The sequence below is a fragment of the Drosophila mauritiana genome, chromosome 3L (genome assembly GCF_004382145.1).
Source record: "Drosophila mauritiana strain mau12 chromosome 3L, ASM438214v1, whole genome shotgun sequence".
Lineage (NCBI taxonomy): Eukaryota > Metazoa > Arthropoda > Insecta > Diptera > Drosophilidae > Drosophila > Drosophila mauritiana.
In genome coordinates, this window is record NC_046669.1 from 12748537 (window position 1) to 12766656 (window position 18120).

Here is an 18120-nt window from a genome sequence, read left to right on the forward strand (position 1 = left end):
AGTATATATGATATTCCGGCACACATTTATATTTAGTATTTTCTTATAATATTTTTACAATTTATATATTATTTAAAATCAAAGATTTTGTTAAATAAAAAGTGTAAACCTTGCTCGTCAAAGCATTATTTGTTTTAAAATGTTAAAAATTACATATTACTTATTTTTGAATAAATATTTATGTTCTCTAAGATCCCTGTTGAAAATTGCATTAATAAACCAGCATATGCTTTCCACTACATACATTACATCATCGTTATTCCCAAGTCAGGGTATTCCATGGCTCAGCTAACCATTGTTAATCCCATGTTTGTTTTCCTTTTCTTTTTGTATGCATATTTCCAGCTGCTTGGCTGTGCTTCTCATAGACTTGAGCCTGGTCTAAGTGAATGCAATTAAAATTGACGTTAATCTGCTGGAATTCTGATGTTTTGTCATGTTTGCGCGCTAAAGATGTTATTTTGTTTTGACATGCTCTTGGCCAAAGCCAGCTTGGTGTGCCATGTAACCAGCAGCCAGGTTCGCTTCGTTTTGGCCAGGATGGAATGGCTGGGCAACATGGTCGGCAAGGAGTCGTTCCGGGCTCGAGACCCGACTTCCAACTTCCCAACTTGCCAGCTCTGTGTTGTCGTGTACATGTAGATCAATCTATCTAACTAACGCGCCTGGTGTTTGCTGCCCGGCTGACTAGCTGGCTAGGAGTCTTGGCCATGGCTTGTTATTTAAATTGTTATATTATTTGTGGCTGGCTGAGCTTGGGAACCCAGGCCAGGCTCACTGCTCGTCTCCGGCTTGTTATGGCTTAACTTTAATCGAATTCGTCTGGCGTCGCTGTTTGCTGGATGTTTGCTGGCAGGATTGTGGTATCTTTTGGTCTCTGGTCTGCTTGCCCTTTTATGGCCTGTTTTGTAGTGGCTTAAAGACATGCAGTAAATGTTTATGATTGCTTACTTAAATCACTTATTAAATGCTTTTCCCTGCTTCTTTTATTGCTTAGCCATAAATAAACTATGGCCTGGCGATTAAGATTATGCCGACCGTGCAGGGCTTACCTTTCAGATACATTCAGATGGATTAAACAATCCAAGTATAAAGCGAACAAGAACAAAAATGTTGGATTTGTGCACTATAAGATCTTGGAAAAAAAACTTTTCCCTAACAAATCATTTATTTGATATACTAAACTGAATTTAGGATCTCACATATTTCGACTAGAAGTTATCAATCAGAATCTATTGAAAATAGATTGAAAAAAAAAATACAATTTGCTTAATTCTAATAATATATTAAACATTTTCCCAGCCATGTTTTGTAGCTCCATTTAGTAAGTCCTATTTTGGAGCAAAACAGAGTACATTTGTATTGCTCTGGAGACCATTCGTGGACCACACACTTCACTCTGGCTGCCAAAAAAGGCGATCACAAAAACTGGAGGAAAAGAAAGCAGAGCTGAGCAGCTATAAATCTCAAGCTACTATCTCAATGCACACACACTTTTAGCCATTATTACTGCAACATTAAGACACCCAAATGGCCAGGCTTTTGTTGGCAGATCCCAAAGCCAGATGCCAGGCCATAACTGCCATTAACATTGGCACTTAATTTACTTTTAGCCAAAAACCGAAAACCAAAACAAACGCAAACAGACAAACAGAAGCGAATACACAACACACAAAATGACGCACTGCTATCTTATTATATTTGGCCAACAATAAGGAGCCACGAAAAAATACAATGAAAAATAAAAATATATACCAGGGGAACAACAATTAAAACCATTTTCAAGCAAGCAAACAAATGGCGCAGAATGGGAAAAAGTCGCATTCCCATTGTCCGGCAAACCTCCTGCGCTTATTTATTGGCGTCCTGTCCAGTTTGGACCATTGTTTGCTGTCCGGGGGGAAACGAGGCCAAGAAAAGGAAAGTAAACCAGGCAAAAAGGCCACCAAATAGGATAGAAAGAAAGTAGCTCAATCTCATTCGTTCTCTCGATATCTTAACAATTTTCAATTTTAGCTTTTGTTCTCGAAAGCAAACAATTCGAGAAACAAGCTGAAAGCAAAGCGGTCCGAACTGAATGATACCCTATAAACAAATGTGCGGTACCTAACCAACTTTTTTGAATTTACTTAAAGACTTATTATTTATGTTCATTAGAGAAATACATATAAAATCTCACTTACATTCTACTATGTTGCTTTCGAATTATACTATAAACTATACTTAAACACTAAATTCAGTTTATGAAATAATTGAATTATTTATTAGACCCTATATACCCTATAACTAAGCGGTACGATTCCAGGGGGACAACTAAATCTAAGTGCCTTTATCCTCATCATCACGACCTTCTTCACTGTTCGTATACGCATTCTGCGGTAGGTCCTTTTTTTTCAATGCCCGACCCATCACTTGATTTTAATTTAATTTGATTGCATTTCTAAAGCAATTTCAATTCTACTTTAATTCCTATTTTTGAACCCATAAATAATTGTCTAAGCGCACGGGCGTGAATCGCTTTACCCCTTTGTTTGTGCTGCCCGAAATAAAACTCATAATTTTTGTCAAATTCAAAATGGTACTTCGCTATATATAGTGGGGTACTGGAATTTTAGTTTTGGGGGACTTTCAAAATTGATTTCCGGTGGAGTTATGCTCGTTGCGCTTCGTCGCGGAGACCCAGGCGTTAATGAGCTGCAGCATGCGCCGTTGAGTATCTGACAGATACTTTCTGCTATTGTCAAATGCTTGTCATGCATCAATGAGGGCTACATGGTCGAAAGAAATTTTCATAATTTCCCCCATTGAGGAAAAAGGTTTGGCTGCCGTTTTGCTGAATTAAAATGTAATTCTTAATTAAACTCACTTAAAATTTATTGTTCATTGAATAGAATTTACAGGAGGCATTGGCCATGAAATTGTTCAATTTCCTGTTTGAAAGTTAGACTGCTGATTGAGACATTTTCTTTATAGAATCTCAAAAAAACAATGGAACTGGGCTCTTTTTTGTTATGTCGAAATGTGAATATAATTAAGATGGAACCCCCTAGGAATTTCTTCTTAAATAATTCGACTGTCAACCAGAAACAACCGACCGATCTATCAAGAGCAAAACTGTGACTGCATTTTATCTATTTGTCAGGTCGTTAAGACAGACTGACTAACCATCCCAACTATTCCAGCCATTCTGCTGTCCGACTGTCTATTCCCAGGCATTCAAGCATAAAACTCGACAGGAAGCAAGTCATGAGCCCCGAAAATGAGACGCACAGCTAAAACAGATGACAGATCGTTCAGGTATTTTTACATCATTGATATAATTAATCGCGGGCCCCGATATTCTCGAGCTTAAGCGAGCTTCAACTGTCAGCACTCCTCCCATAAATTACAATATATTATGACATCATCTTTTCCTTGTCGCCCTTGTCTACAGGATTACCCCGGTGCATTCGGCTCCGTTTCGTTTTCAGTTCAGTCTTGCTGCATAAATTTTACATGGCTCTGCAGTTACGGTGTTCAGATACTGCCGCCGATCTAGATACAGATACAGATATAGATGCATGTGTGCCAGGCGGCGTAATATTTCCTTGCATTGAATTGTCAGCGCCTGCTTACCTAGTCATAATTTAGTGCTTCGACAGGGACTTGCCTCACTGGATTTTCCCTCCACCACCCGTCCATTCCTTCGCTCAGCCTGTCAGCACTTCCCAGCTCCCAGCTAGCTGCTAGTTTATATGGCTGCAAACATGTGCATGATACATTTATTATCTATGCATATCCTGGCTCTGATTGTCGTCTCGGCGCTTTGAACTTTCCTACCTCTGTCGGGTTTTTTTCCTTACCTCTGACAGCTTCTTCTGCCGGATTCAGTCCCCATCATGGGCTTATGATTTATTTGGTTATTATTGGTGATTAGTTGGCATTTGGGGGCTTCTATATCGGACTTATTAGATGGCCCATTTGAATTGAGCTGTCAGTTTGGAGACAATTTTAATTCAAGAAATTTCTGACATAAATTACGGAAACTATATGTTAATAAATTCAACCCAGGCACGTTTCACATTTGAGAGGTTGATATGCAATTACAGGGAATACAGACTTTACAATTAAGTCAATTATTATCAATCTTTTTTCCAGTATACTTAGCATTTTTTTGTTTTTATTTTTAATGCTAAATCTTCCTGAGAACTTTCTTTCAATTACCAAGTTCTGTAACCTAATTTGGTTTCAATATCTCATCAAGCTGTCTCACCCAAGCAATTAGCCTCTCATTTCACCGTGTTGTTGCCAACCAAATTGTCTCATCATGATCTTGGCACTTTGGTGCCCATTAGCCTTTCTAAATTGCGGCCAAGAAGAAGCAGTTCAAAAATTAATTAAAACTTCTGTCTCGAAAACGATGCCTGGCCAGAGATTATAAATGGGTAACAGCAACAAACTCGACGAAAAAATGTGCCACACACCAAAAAAAAAAAAAAAACAACAAAATACAAACTACTTTAGAATAACTCATTACGCAATAGCAGGCGAACATCTTTATTACACCTAAAACATTTAAAAGTAATTTACAACGGACATTAAGCCAGAAAAAAGAGACGAGAAATGGCCAAAAGTCAGATGAGACTGGACCCCCAAAAAGATACACTAAGTACTTGAAGTGCGCGGCAATTAACAAATTTCAACTGAGATAAGAGGGCCAACGAATCAAGTTGCCTACGACGTGGTCAGTGCAGTCAGCTTTTATGGTGACGATTAAGTTGTGATGATAACGTTTTAATTTACCAGGCCGACCTACAGCAAGGATGGCAGGACAATGTCCGCGACCAGCCTCCGATTCTGGGGAGAACATAAAACCCGGTTTTATGTCCCTGGGATGCAGCTGAAATCTCGCCGAGAAACGTACATACCTCCAAAAGAGGAAAAACCCAACCATTGAAAGCCGAACTGAAAAACTAAAGATTTGTGGTCATTGATTGTGTGCGCACACACAGAGATTTTAATTTTCTAATGAAAGATAAATGCTCTCGAGATAGTTTGATTTCGGGTCTCTCTGGTTTCCTCGTCTTGGGCCACATAAATTTTCACTTGCCTCGGATTGGTTTCTGTTCTAAGGAAACCCAACTGGGCTGCACCTTTCTGTTCCTTGGTTCTATTCTTTTCCATATGCATTGTCATTGATTATAATAAAAATCAAAATAAGTTGTAATTTATATGGGGACAGTTTTGGTTTTTTTTCTTGGCCCCACCCGTTTCAGGGAATCCAAGTGTTTCGTTTTGATCGATCAAGATTTTGTGGAGAGCGGAGGAGTTGCTGCCAGTCATGGATTGATTTATTTGTTGTTGATGCGATTCATTCATTATTATTTAATTAAGCCGCAAATGAGTTTTGTGGTTGAAATGAATTCGCTGTGAATTTTAATTCGTTTTTGATTGGCTGGAAGAGGAAAGATTATCCGACTGCAATAAATACTCAACAGCTTCCAATCAAGCGATCTCAATGGAAAGCTATGAAACGCCTTTAAGTAGAATTCTCCCATGACTTCTGCAAACAAACCCACAAAATCTATCTTCTTCACAGCCCTACAAAAAAAAAGAAAACACACAAAGCGAAAACAATTTCCACCTAGACCAGCCCATACTAAAAGAAAAATGAACTTAAAGATACGTTTTAGGCAGACAAAAGGAGAGATACAAATGCGAGGCCATAATCAGAGTCACTCAAAGTTGGAGCGGGAGCCATTTGTATCCTGTTTAGTTGATAGCCAAGAACTACAATTAAAGAAGCGCTCTGGGAGCCCCTTGGAAATTGTGTGCGAAAAGGCGCTGCAGTAGAAACGCTTTCCAGATGCGTATTAAATGATAAGGCCACAAAAGGTTGTGGGGGCCACCATCCCAGACCGCAGACAAAGTTGCGATGCGGATTGCCGACTCTCCGGCAAATAATTGCAAGTTGCAAACCATTTTTGATACGATTTAAAACACAGACGCAAGGCCAAAAGGAGGCCCCAAATTAATACCACGTGCAAATTTTTAACCCCAGCACCCGTAATTATTTTCCATCTTGCTCTCTCTCTTTCTCTCTTCCTCTCGTCCATTTGATTTATGCTATCAAATGTTGAACAGCCGATCCTATAGCCTCCTCTATGTGTAGGAAGGGCATCCTCCGCGGGGGAAACAGGTAATAGCACAATCCGCAGAGAATGCATTTCCGAATCACTGGCAAAAGTTACAGCAAAATGAGCTGGAGCGACTTCCATTCGGACGGACAGTTCTAGATGAAGCTGCAGATCTGGCTAGAGTTGGCTCCACAAACCTAAAGATGGTTATCAGTAATTGCCGTGAGAGATGGTAGATGTAAGACTAAAAGATAACTAATATTGAATTAAACTCATTTTGTAAATTAGATTTTGTATGTGTTAAAGATATTTCTACTTTCCATTTGCCATTTGGAAACAACTTCAAAATTGTTAATTTTGCGTATGGAACTTATATTCTAAATCACGTTCAGATCACGAGCACATCTCTGAAAGCTGCAGTCATCCAGGCGAATGTGTGGCGCTGGTCAAGAGGATTCGTTCAGGGGGAGTTTGGTAGGAAAGGGAAAATACTGCCACACAGTGCCACACTTCGAAACCGAAACCAAAGCCTGAGCTAAAAACGTTGCCTGCCCCGTTGGCTGCGTGAGAAACACACCTGCCCGAATGCGCCCTTCCACTTGCCCTCTACCCCTGCACCTGTATCTGTATCTTGAAGATACGTTTATGCTGCCTGTGCCCCCGGGGGAACTGGGTGTTTGCACACGCATCGCTGGCGCTGTTGCTACTTCTACTCAGGATGTTCAGTCCGATTCTCTGTCTGAATCCGAATCTGGTTTGGGCTTTGGGCATTTTTGCGCTGCTGCGTAGCTGATTAACCGAAAGGGTTCGCTCAAACGACTGGAACCTGGTTAACGGGCATGCCCGACTTGGCTAATGCCACTTGACACCCGTTTGAAATGACAAAAAGACGGCCAAGAGGTTAAGCCTAAGCCTCTAACGAGACGGGAATTTATGCAAATCTGAATAAATAAATCATTAAATGTGTATACATCATATAATTATTTTTTTTTTATATTAAAAGCCCGTATGTATCTTTACAAATACATATTTACCACTATTGAAAAATTAAGTCATTTCTAATCCCATTAGTTGGATCTTCCAATTTTCCTCCGTTCCTAATTTAACTACAAATTGGTTTTACGGAAAGTTTCACAGATCAACAGTGGACCACTTCCTCTGTTTTAACGTCCACCTCCATAATTTCTCCTCGAAATATTCAACGTATCTTCGATTTGTAACTGAAACCTTCGTGAAATAAAGATAGATGATCTTTAATGTTGACCACTTTGCATGCGATCTGGATGGTTAACTCATCTCTGACAGGTTGAAGAACTCACTTTCTTTGCAGCAAAGTTCCGCCCATATCGAATCGGTCAAAATCTCCATCTGAGCATCTATGGCCCACACTTTTGATTTCCCCGAAATGTGACTCAGAAGAATCAAAGAGACACGGAAAAACCAACTTAGATTTCCAAAACGATTAGGTAAACTTGCTGGGGGTTTGCACCGCAGTCGAAGGTATTTTGGGAAACCATTTGGGGCGATTCCAGGGAAATGGAAAAGTGAGGCGCCAGTTGAACATGGATTTTCGAACGAAATCTTTAACCACAGGAGAGCGGTTGCCCCAAATAATTACCTCAAGAGCTGGCTTTCAATTAATAAATGACGTTAACATGCTGTCAAAATACAAATGTGAAATGCCTGATGATCTGTGCACCAGCCAGTCACCCAGGAAGCCAGCATGTGTATCGAATGTATCTCACAGGTCTATGGAGACACGCCGAAGTGCAAGTCCAGACTTCATAAATTATAATTTGCCCGGGCCATAAATAGCCGCCAGCAGTCTTGGACACTTTGACTACCGATTATAATCAATCTTAGAGATGGATTTTGCCCAGACAACGAATGAATGTGGCATGCCACGGCCAAAATGATAGACGCACAAAGCTTTGGTAATTTAAAACGCGCTGCATTTCGGTTCGACTAGGTCTATGTCTCTGCATTTTCCTAGGACAGGGAGCGATCACGCAATGGATACCCAGATCTTCAAGCTGGGTCTTGGCTAGTAGCTGTGAACTCTCCACTAACATGTGTCCATGTCCATGTCCAGTCTTTTTCAGTGGCTGTTGCTCCTGCAGCAAGATGAATTTGCGCGGTGATCGGTGCACTGAGAAATGTTAACGTTAATTTAAAAAAAAAAAAATAATAATAATAATAGCAAAAAATAAAATTGGCTGGATTAAAAATCTTTATTAGTATATGCTTTATTGTGATATACAACATGTAAACTATATTAGGAACAAAAGAGATACTAATGTTTAAAAAAATGAAAAAACGTCTTTTGGTTATTCAGAATTTTCAAGAATTCCACGACATTTAAAAGCTAATTTTTATTTGTAACTACAAATTGTGCTCAGTGTCTGCTTGGCTGGCATGCAAAATAGGCGCATGCAAACATGTGTCTCCGCGTTGTCTGGTTGTCTGTGCCCAACTGCAACACGCATTTATCTGCGGCATTTATCACGCATGGGGCAGCGATCCACTCCCTGGACTCTAGACTCTGGTCACTATCCAGCGACTTCTGTCTCCCGGCTTTTGTCCCATGTCCGATGTCCAGTGGATGGCGAGCTGGCAGCCATATCAGGTTGCCGCTGGGTAGATAAGTCGAATGCGATATGCGTATCTCATAGATTTGCCACAAGACGTCAGAGGATACGTTGCTTCTCTGCTGGCTATTTTTGGCCCTGGCTTGTTGCATAAACAATTTGTGGCTTTTCCTGTTGCGGCACACGTTCGTTAATTTTTTTTTCTCCTTCCCTGTTAGTTTTCCCCGTCTGTTTGCATTTTGTCTAAACAAATCTCGATTGATAATTTTGCATAAATTATGCGAGCCAAATGAAATGAGCTGGGGCCCAACTGCATCTCGCTGCGGATACGGGCATTCCTGGCCCGATCTTTATGTGACAGGATCAGCAAAGGAAACGGATGGAGGGAGCAGGAGATAGAGGGGCACCAGCAATTGATTTGCATTTTCCGGTCGGCCAAGGGGAAGTCGCAAAAATAGTTGGAAAGTAACTTAGTATCTCAAAGATCGTTTTGGATGTTACTCGGATTACTTGATTTGCAGTTAAGCCAGAGGATTAAACCTTTGTAGCTCAATATATTTTTATGGGCGCATTTCTAGTTTAAAATACTGAAGTAGTCTATTAATGTTTTTAAGAAAAAGTGCATTGTGAACTGAATAGTTTTATCGGCTTTAGTTTACAAATTTAAACACCTGAATTCAAAGCAGACAATTTAATAATATTAACAATGAGATTATTATTTTTGATATCGCTGTTGTATAAATTGTTCTATTAAAATTTAGGTCGAACAACTTTCTTTTAAAATTTCCGTCAGTTTACATTTGATAAGACATTGGTATTAACCACCAACCGGCAGTTTCATAGATCTCACAGCCCACTTGACGATTTCTCAGAGCTTTCCCAGCAGATGCAACCAGATGCATTAGCGGCAATGTGAGGCAGGGTAGTGCTGCAAGATACTTCTCAGCAGTACTGCAAGATATCGGGGAAAAAATCACAAGTCAGCAAAGCGTTCACACACAGAGGGAGTGAGATGGCGATGTGTTAAGGTATTTACTTACTGTGCCATTGCCATTCGATTTAAAGTTAACCTTTCGGGGGGACACCAGGAAGGTATTGTGCCTTTGTGCCCACTGGGCCCCGGGTCTTAAGTCTTTAGTCTTTGGTCTTTCGTCTTCGGTCTTTTGGTCCATTGTGTGCCCACTTCCGCTGCTGCTTTTCATCTCATCATTCTCGTTCTCATTGCATTTAACGCTCATTTCTGGATTCATTATTTATTGTGATGCCTCTAAAAACGAGTAGCCGAGGACGAAAAAAAAGTGTGAAGCTGGCTGAATGGTGAGCTGCCGAACAATGGACCAGTCCTTCCGGTTCCAGACTCAGTTCGAAAGTATTCCTCCTTGCACATTTTGGAATATGATTAATTGCCGAGTCAATTGATATTTTATTGGTCTAGGAAGTTGCCTCCGTCTCAATCTGTGCGGAAGTTGCATTCGCACCGGAACTGTCAGCGGCTTAACGTTCTCGATCCCTGAGGCCTTGTTAAAATGTTTGCCTCGAATGCTGACAAATGGGTTGTGCCGTCGCTTATGAGTCGGACAAACATCAATTGGAAGGGCAGCTGGTTAAGAAGTAGTGGAACAAACGGCGAAAGATTTAACAACACATGAAACGGGTAGCCGACGTCGCGACTGGCAAACAAACAGGGCCAAGTACAAGACCCGAAAATCTTTAACCCGCTGCAACTAACAAGTTTCTTGTTAAAACAACGCCGGGCCAATAAAACAACAACGGTCTAAAAAGAAGCGGCGCATGCGCACCCATATTGAATCTGGCCAACATATATACATGTGTATTTGTATTTATATGACTGCGACTTCGTCAGCTGTCCGTTCCCATAAGTCACTTCCCAGCGACTTCGAGCTCTTTGTTTGGTCAAAGTGCGTTATGTTTGCCGTTCAGATAGCCGGCGATTTTCCCCACGTCTGGCATTATTCCGGTGAATATGTAAGCAGGGTTCGTCACAAAAATGGGCACTTCCTCGGATGTGAACTAAAGGTTTAAAATTACTAAAAGATCCAAGAAGGATATTGACGCATTGTTCTAAGAACGCTAAGCTGATAAGCTTATTAAAACATAGATATTAAATAAGAGGAGATAAGTATTTAAACTTTTACTACATTTATACATAGTTTTGGCTCCTTATACTTTCCAAAATATATTTACTTTTCATTTTCTCCAGTACCTTTTTATAATTTGCATTTTTGGTTTGGTTTGCTGCTGCTGCTGCGGTTCGACAGTAGTCGTAGCCCTTCTCCAGACCCTGTTTTACCTAATTACACAGAAAGCTGCTTCCCCAGCCATTTCGTTTCTCCCTCTAATTGTTTAAGTGCTTTTAGCGTTTGGCCAAACAATTTTCATATGCAACTCGGACCTCAGTCGCAGTGCAAACAAACTCTTTCAGTTACCAGAAAGCATAAAGATGTGTGCGGTGCACCTCGCCTTTATTTTAAGTTGTTGGATTTGGGTTTTATTGCTGGGAAATTCTCACACATTGTCACAAATTGAGAGGGTAGATCGAGGCTTTCCGATGTGTAACGTGAGAGCCGGGGTCCAAAAGCTTGTGGCACCTGACTAGCCCAGCTTGTGGCACACATATAAAAATAAAAACGCAAACTTCCGTTAGCTGCATGTGCAGCAATCACTGTGTTTCGTATCTGGTTTTTGAAAGGAAACTACGCAGGCTTTTCCTATGTAGAGCACTTTGGCGGTTTACGAGCCAACTACTTTTCTTACAAGCCGCTGTAATGGCAATGTGTTTACAATTCCTGCATTTTATTCAAGTTCAGTATTATACTTCGCCAAAGCCTTTCTCTAAGAAGTCAGCAAGACTGTTTAATTTCATTAAACAGATCTTTAAAGGCCTGCAATTTTATGAATGTTTCATTAAAGAGCAAATATAATGTTTTAGTATGAGAACCAATAGCCGGATTATTATTTAAAATCGGTTGTGAACCCCATTCAATAATGTAGAAAATGTACCAACAATTTAATTTCAATTTCAGTTCAGCAAAGGAAAAGAATGTTTGCCAACAAAGTTAAGCAAATACAAATTTTTTACTTTAAATAAATTGTAAAGACAAGTTTTAAAATGAGGTTTTAAGGCTAAATTTATCTCTCTTGGCAAAAGGGAAATTTACCAGAACTACTTCTGTCATAAATAATTTATATGTATTTATTTCCTCTCAAAGGCAACAAATCAAATTCATAAAATGCAATGGTCAAGAAACTATTAACAGTTGCCTTGGCTTTCAATACACAAAGATGCCTCAAATTTGGGTAATATGGTATAAATTTAACAAGTTTACTTATTGGTTAGTTTATGAAAGATACAGAAAAGCAGTCGAAAAAGATTTGCATCACGGTACGATAAATAAATTTTGTGTGCGAAATTCTCGGAGACGGAAATATGCCAGTTATGTCAGTGGGGCAGAGGGGCTTGGCTGGGGAAAATGTGGAGGAAAACCGCATGCCGTAAGGCCCGGAAAATGTGCCCCACCCCACTCTCCTCTGATCCAGCTACATATGTTGGCACAAAGTTATGGCCATTTAAAGTTGATTTTCTTGTTGTCACAGTTGTTTTTTTTTCCCGTTCTTTTTGTTTGTGATTTTGCCGAGTTGTAAATAGTTGTTTGCTCTGCATGCCAAGAATGAGAAATGCATCTCAAATGTATCAGATGACACAATATTTTTTGGGAAATACTCGAGTGCAACACTTTCGTGTCCTCGACTCGCAGATACAAAAATATCAATTTCAAGTGCGTCACATTTGGACTGTAAACCGCACTAAAAGGCTCCACTTAGGCCAGGACATGTCTGCGGCCCGTAAATATCCATCTAGCTCCTTTTCTGCGTAGGACTATGTACTTTATATGGGGTCTTAATTATGCCACAGCACTTGAGCTGTTTTAGTTTTCTCTTCAGTTTTTTTTTACTTTTTTCGTTGACTATTTCAGTTCTAGTTTTAGGTTTTATGGGCGACAGCATTTCGTCGAGGACGTGCGGCTCGTTCAACGTGTGAGTTGCAATTGTCGGAGAGCGAGCCTGGCTATATGGGGCACGTATAGCCAGATAAATGAGTGAAAACTTCGAGTGAAACTCGCCACACTGAGTTCTCCATCGAGAGAGGCAACTCTAGAGATACATTTATATCCGACACTCACAACCAGTTCCGACTACCTGCTGGCGGGCTTATCTGAGAGAACTCGCCTTCGCAAGGCCGTCTCGCCTTAGCCACGCCGCTCTTTTTACCCAAAACCGATGCAGCTGCCAGCCACCACCACCAACTCATACCGCTCAAACGGCTCTGTTACCGCTCTGTACCGCTCAACCACCCCGGCAAATGTGGGCAGCCGAGGTATCGTTTGTGCAGCAGGCACTTCGTAAAATCAGTGTAGTTCGTTGCCTCGTCGTGAGCGGTTGTCTGCTAGCTATATAGACCCAATTGCGACCAAGTTCCTCTCTCTTACCAGAGTTGGTAACACGAAATACGTAAATTCAAACGGAAACCCGTCGAACGCCTAACAACAACTTGAAGCGTGCAGTCAAAGCGAACCATTGGATTATCGCGCACGTTTCACAAACAATCAGCAAACTAAAAAAACGAAACAAGCAACACAACAAACCAAATTTTAATTTTGAACAACACACATGTTTTAGTTGAGCAAATGTGACAAAACAAAAAAATTGGCTATTCAAAATATTTTCCCAAAAGTGAAACAGTGAAAACGCAAACACATCACAAAATACAAACAAAAACCGAAACACTGCATTTTGCATTTTATGTTCTGTTCACCAACGATTTAATCTGCTAAAAAACTAGAAATTGTTGCCAAACAATCATCAAAGAAAAACAATAGGTAAGTTTCACTTGTGGCATACAAAGTGCATAAAAGTGCTGAAAAAGTGGAATATTGTAGAAATTAGGATACCGGCAGAAAAGTTTCAACAAAATAAAGTTAGGCTGCCAGAAAATATGAAATAAGAAAAATATAAATAGAACATTTTAATTTTGTTCAGTTAAATTAGTGACTTTAAATATTTACTCAGTTTGAAATTTCTGAAATGTGAATTTATTAGAATCGAAACCGAACTTAATATAGATTTTTCCATCAAGCAATAAACAGCAAATCTAAAAATAAAGCTAAGATGAAATACTTGTGAAAACATAAAAATGTTTGCTTCAAGAACCCTGTAAATTTTAATCAATAGAAATAGTTCCACGAAAATAGGCTAATTAACCGAACTCACAGAAAAGACAGAAACTAATTTTGAAAATTTTTCCCTCGTTTGTCTACCCGCAGCACTATGGAAAACTGAAAATCTCAACAGAAACTGAAAGAATTGAAACAGCAGCACAGAGCGAAGCAAACCGAAAGACAGAAATCAAAAGAGAATCAGAGACCCCAAGATGCAGCGAAACATGATGATCACCTTCGTGGGCATCTGGTGTATTTTGGCCAGCATTGGAGTGGAGCCTGCGGCGGGTTTGGCCAATTGCCCGCCCGGCTGCCAGTGCGATGATAATACCCTGGTGGTACAATGCGGCGAGGGCCAGCTGGACGTGCTGCCCATTGCTCTGAATCCATCCATTCAGCGTCTGGTGATCAAGAGCAACAAGATCAAGACCATCGACTCGTCCATCCAGTTCTACGCGGAGCTGACCTTCCTCGATCTGTCCTCGAATCACCTGATGACCATTCCGCAGCGCACCTTCGCCTATCAGAAGAAGCTGCAGGAGGTGCATCTGAATCACAACAAAATTGGACAGATCAGCAATAAGACCTTCATTGGTCTGTCGGCAGTTACGGTTCTGAATCTGCGTGGTAACCAAATCTCGGAGCTTCACCAGGGCACCTTCACTCCTCTCCTGAAGATCGAGGAGCTGAATCTGGGTGAGAATCGAATTGGCTATCTGGATCCCAAGGCTTTCGATGGACTCTCACAGTTGCGAATCCTTTATCTGGATGATAATGCCTTGACCACCGTTCCCGATCCCGTGATCTTCCAAGCCATGCCCAGTCTGGCTGAGCTGTTCCTTGGAATGAACACCCTGCAGAACATTCAGGCTGGTGCCTTCCAGGACCTGAAAGGACTTACTCGCCTGGAGCTCAAGGGTGCCAGTCTACGCAACATCTCCCACGACAGCTTCCTGGGCCTGCAGGAGTTGCGCATTCTTGATCTTTCCGATAATCGTCTGGATCGCATTCCCTCCGTGGGTCTCAGCAAGCTGGTTCGTCTGGAGCAGCTGTCCCTGGGTCAAAACGACTTCGAGGTGATCAGCGAAGGCGCCTTCATGGGCCTGAAGCAACTTAAACGCCTGGAGGTGAATGGAGCTCTTAAACTGAAGCGTGTGATGACCGGAGCCTTCAGCGACAATGGTAACCTGGAGTATCTGAATCTATCGTCCAACAAAATGCTTTTGGAGGTTCAAGAGGGTGCCCTCAGCGGGCTGTCTCAATTGAAGCATGTGGTTCTCAAGGCCAATGCGCTGACTTCCTTGGCAGAAGGTCTGTTCCCGTGGAAGGATCTTCAGACTCTGGACCTCTCCGAAAATCCCTTGTCCTGCGACTGCCGTGTGATGTGGCTGCACAATCTGCTGGTGGCCAAGAATGCCAGTCAGGATGATGTTTCCGAATTGCTGTGTGAGTTCCCCGAACGTCTGCGCGGCGAATCCTTGCGCCATTTGAATCCCGTCATGATGGGATGCAGCCATGCCGATCCTCGCAAGCAGGCCTTGATTGGAGCTCTTCTGGTTGGATCTGCTGCCACGATTACCGCCTTGGCTTTGGTTCTGTACCGCTGCCGTCATAAGATCCGCGAAACCATCAAGGGCGGTCTGTGGGGCAACTCAGCGCTGGGCCGCAAGGAGCGGGAATACCAGAAGACCTTCTGCGACGAAGACTACATGTCGCGCCATCAGCATCATCCCTGCTCTCTGGGCATCCACTCCACGTTCCCCAACACCTATACCGCACCTCATCATCCCGGAGCTACCCATCACTATGGAATGTGCCCGATGCCTGTCAATGACCTGGGCGCCATCGATCCTCAGCAGAAGTTCCAGCAGCTGGTGGTGCCCACCGCCACAATGGTCAGTGAGAAGAAGCTGAATAACAACAAGGCCATGGTTTCACAGGGAGCCATCGACGACAGTGCCTCATTTGTGCTGCACATGAAATCGGCTACCATGGGTCGGGATGTGCATCAGCAGAATCCCCAGCTGAACCACTATACCAAGCCGCAGTTCCTCTCGGCTACGGCTACAGTTGGTGACTCCTGCTACTCATATGCGGATGTGCCCATGGTGCATGGTGCCCCGTTGGGTGGACCGAATCAGCCGCAACTGCGACTGACCCAAGAGCACTTCAAGCAGCGTGAGCTGTACGATCAGGAGATGGGCAGCGAGATCCTGGACCACAACTACATCTACAGCAATACCCACTACTCGATGCCGTTGGAGCAACTGGGTCGCAGCAAGACGCCCACGCCGCCACCGATGCCACCAGCTTTGCCCCTGCGGAATGGACTGTGTGCCACCACAGGACGCAGATCCTTCCAGCAGAAGTCCGCCTCTCAGAAGCAGCAGCAGAACAACAACACCCTGCGTCAGTTCACGCACTGATCCTCGACCTATCGACGCAGGCAGCTGAGCATCTATGCTTAGTAGTCCGCTGCCCAACACTGTGATGCCAAAACCCCCAAAAAGCCCACTAAAACCACTCCCTCCCCTCCAGAGACAATTAGCGTGTAGTTAGGCGTAAGGAAAACATTGTAGTAGCTGTAATCGAAATACAACCTAGGCATTAAGTCAGAGAAAATCTTGCCTTGTACATACTTAACTTTAAAGCACTCTTTCGAACCTATAGAACACTGAAGGATCTCCAATTCTATCAGCACTTTGCCAACACTACTGTTTTCCTCGTCCCCCTCCGAGCATAAGTTAATCGTAGTCTCTAAGATGAATTGTAAATGATATACGAGTTTAGATAAAGACAACAAAGCACTGAGAGTCAACGTAAGCTTAATTTTAACTTATTTAATTTATTGTTAAATGCAAAATCGTATCAGATGCAAACAACTATTTATGTATTAGTTAGAACAAGAAATTTATGCAAATTTAAGCGACAAAACAAAATATCAAACGAAAACAGAAAATATACGCAATGAAAACAAAACTCATTTGAAAACAAAAATACAACTGTGTGTGTTCATTCTGCTCTTAATTTAGCAGATTTTCCTTTCAGCCAGCATACTGCCGTGGAAATTTGCCTTTAATTATACATTTTCCCTGTGCACCGGCAACTTTTCCTCTGTGTCAATTTGTCTCGACATTTTCACTTTTTTTTTCCACGAGCTCAAAACTTTTGACTTTCAATTCAATTAAAAGTAAGTTGAGGGCCTGCATGCCGTGCTCGGGGGAATAAAAAATGCAGCAAAATTAATATACTATTATTCAATAGTAACAAGCTTGGAAACTTTTGCAGACCCGACTCAAGCAGAGCGTGGCAAGTGGGGAAGAGGAATAATTTTCAATTGAATGTGCATGGAAACACATGTGTAACTACCACATACAAATATATATGTATAAATGTATATATGGGTACAGCCACCCCTTCATTGTCACCTGCAATGCAGCTGTCACCTGGCGGACCAGAAAGTTGCCAACTCACCGTCGAAGTTTGCCCCTGGGAACCCTCAAGAACCCTATTTTTCGTTGGTTTTCTCTTTCTGCTCAATTTCAAGCCAAATCGAAACCTATTTAGACAATTACGAAAATAGAAATCATTCCAGAACTTCCAGCGAGCAATGTACGGTAATAACAATAAATAAATAACAAAGGCAAATAGCGGCCAGAACCAAGCCCCCCAAATGGCCAACAATAAAGGCGGCTAAGAAAGAGTAAAGACCAGATACTCAACCTCTGACTGATTTCCCCATTGGATTCCGGCGGCTGGCGGGGAATCCATCATCAAATTTCGATTAAAAGGCGCGTGTACTCGAGATTCGAGACTCGAGAACGAGCGAGAGAGCTGAGACCTGAGAGTCATTCGCACTATTCAAGCTTCATTAGGAGGCAAAGTAACGAAAACATTTTGATTTCGATCATTACAATTTCCTTTCATGGCCCCCAGTTGAGTGAAAGAGCTACCGAAGGGGCCGCTGGCAAGGGTTAGTGGATCAAGCCACGAAGCAAAAGCGAATGTAATCATTAATTCGCCTCAACACACGCTCAGCCGCAGATACGGATACAGATACAGATACATGGCGATATGGTCGCAAAGATACGGACTCCAACACCGAGATACATTTACAGATTGTGTTCCCCCCAAAACGGATTCTGAGCGAAGACTCGGAACCTGAAAGCCCCGGCTACC

The 18120-nt window shown here is 42.0% G+C and overlaps 1 protein-coding gene and 1 long non-coding RNA gene across 2 annotated transcripts; one reads left to right on the forward strand and one right to left on the reverse strand.

Annotated features, from left to right (window-relative positions):
• Positions 1 to 3339: 3339 nt before the first annotated feature.
• Positions 3340 to 3944, reverse strand: LOC117141698. The gene is made up of 3 exons (XR_004459499.1): positions 3843 to 3944; positions 3616 to 3738; positions 3340 to 3534 (listed from the first exon to the last, which is right to left on the reverse strand). It is a non-coding gene; the product is annotated as an uncharacterized LOC117141698 (long non-coding RNA).
• A 9182-nt stretch (positions 3945 to 13126) lies between these two features.
• On the forward strand, positions 13127 to 16914 carry LOC117140006 (leucine-rich repeat and immunoglobulin-like domain containing-NOGO receptor-interacting protein 4). The gene is made up of 2 exons (XM_033302720.1): positions 13127 to 13602; positions 14047 to 16914. The coding sequence occupies exon 2, from the start codon at positions 14154 to 14156 to the stop codon at positions 16365 to 16367; it is 2214 nt and encodes a 737-aa protein (XP_033158611.1). The 5' UTR covers positions 13127 to 13602; positions 14047 to 14153; the 3' UTR covers positions 16368 to 16914.
• The last annotated feature ends 1206 nt before the right edge of the window (positions 16915 to 18120 follow it).

Bases quoted from the DNA above. Each gene is read 5' to 3' on its own strand.
- LOC117140006 (XM_033302720.1), top strand. From the start codon at position 14,154: ATGCAGCGAAACATGATGATCACCTTCGTGGGCATCTGGTGTATTTTG.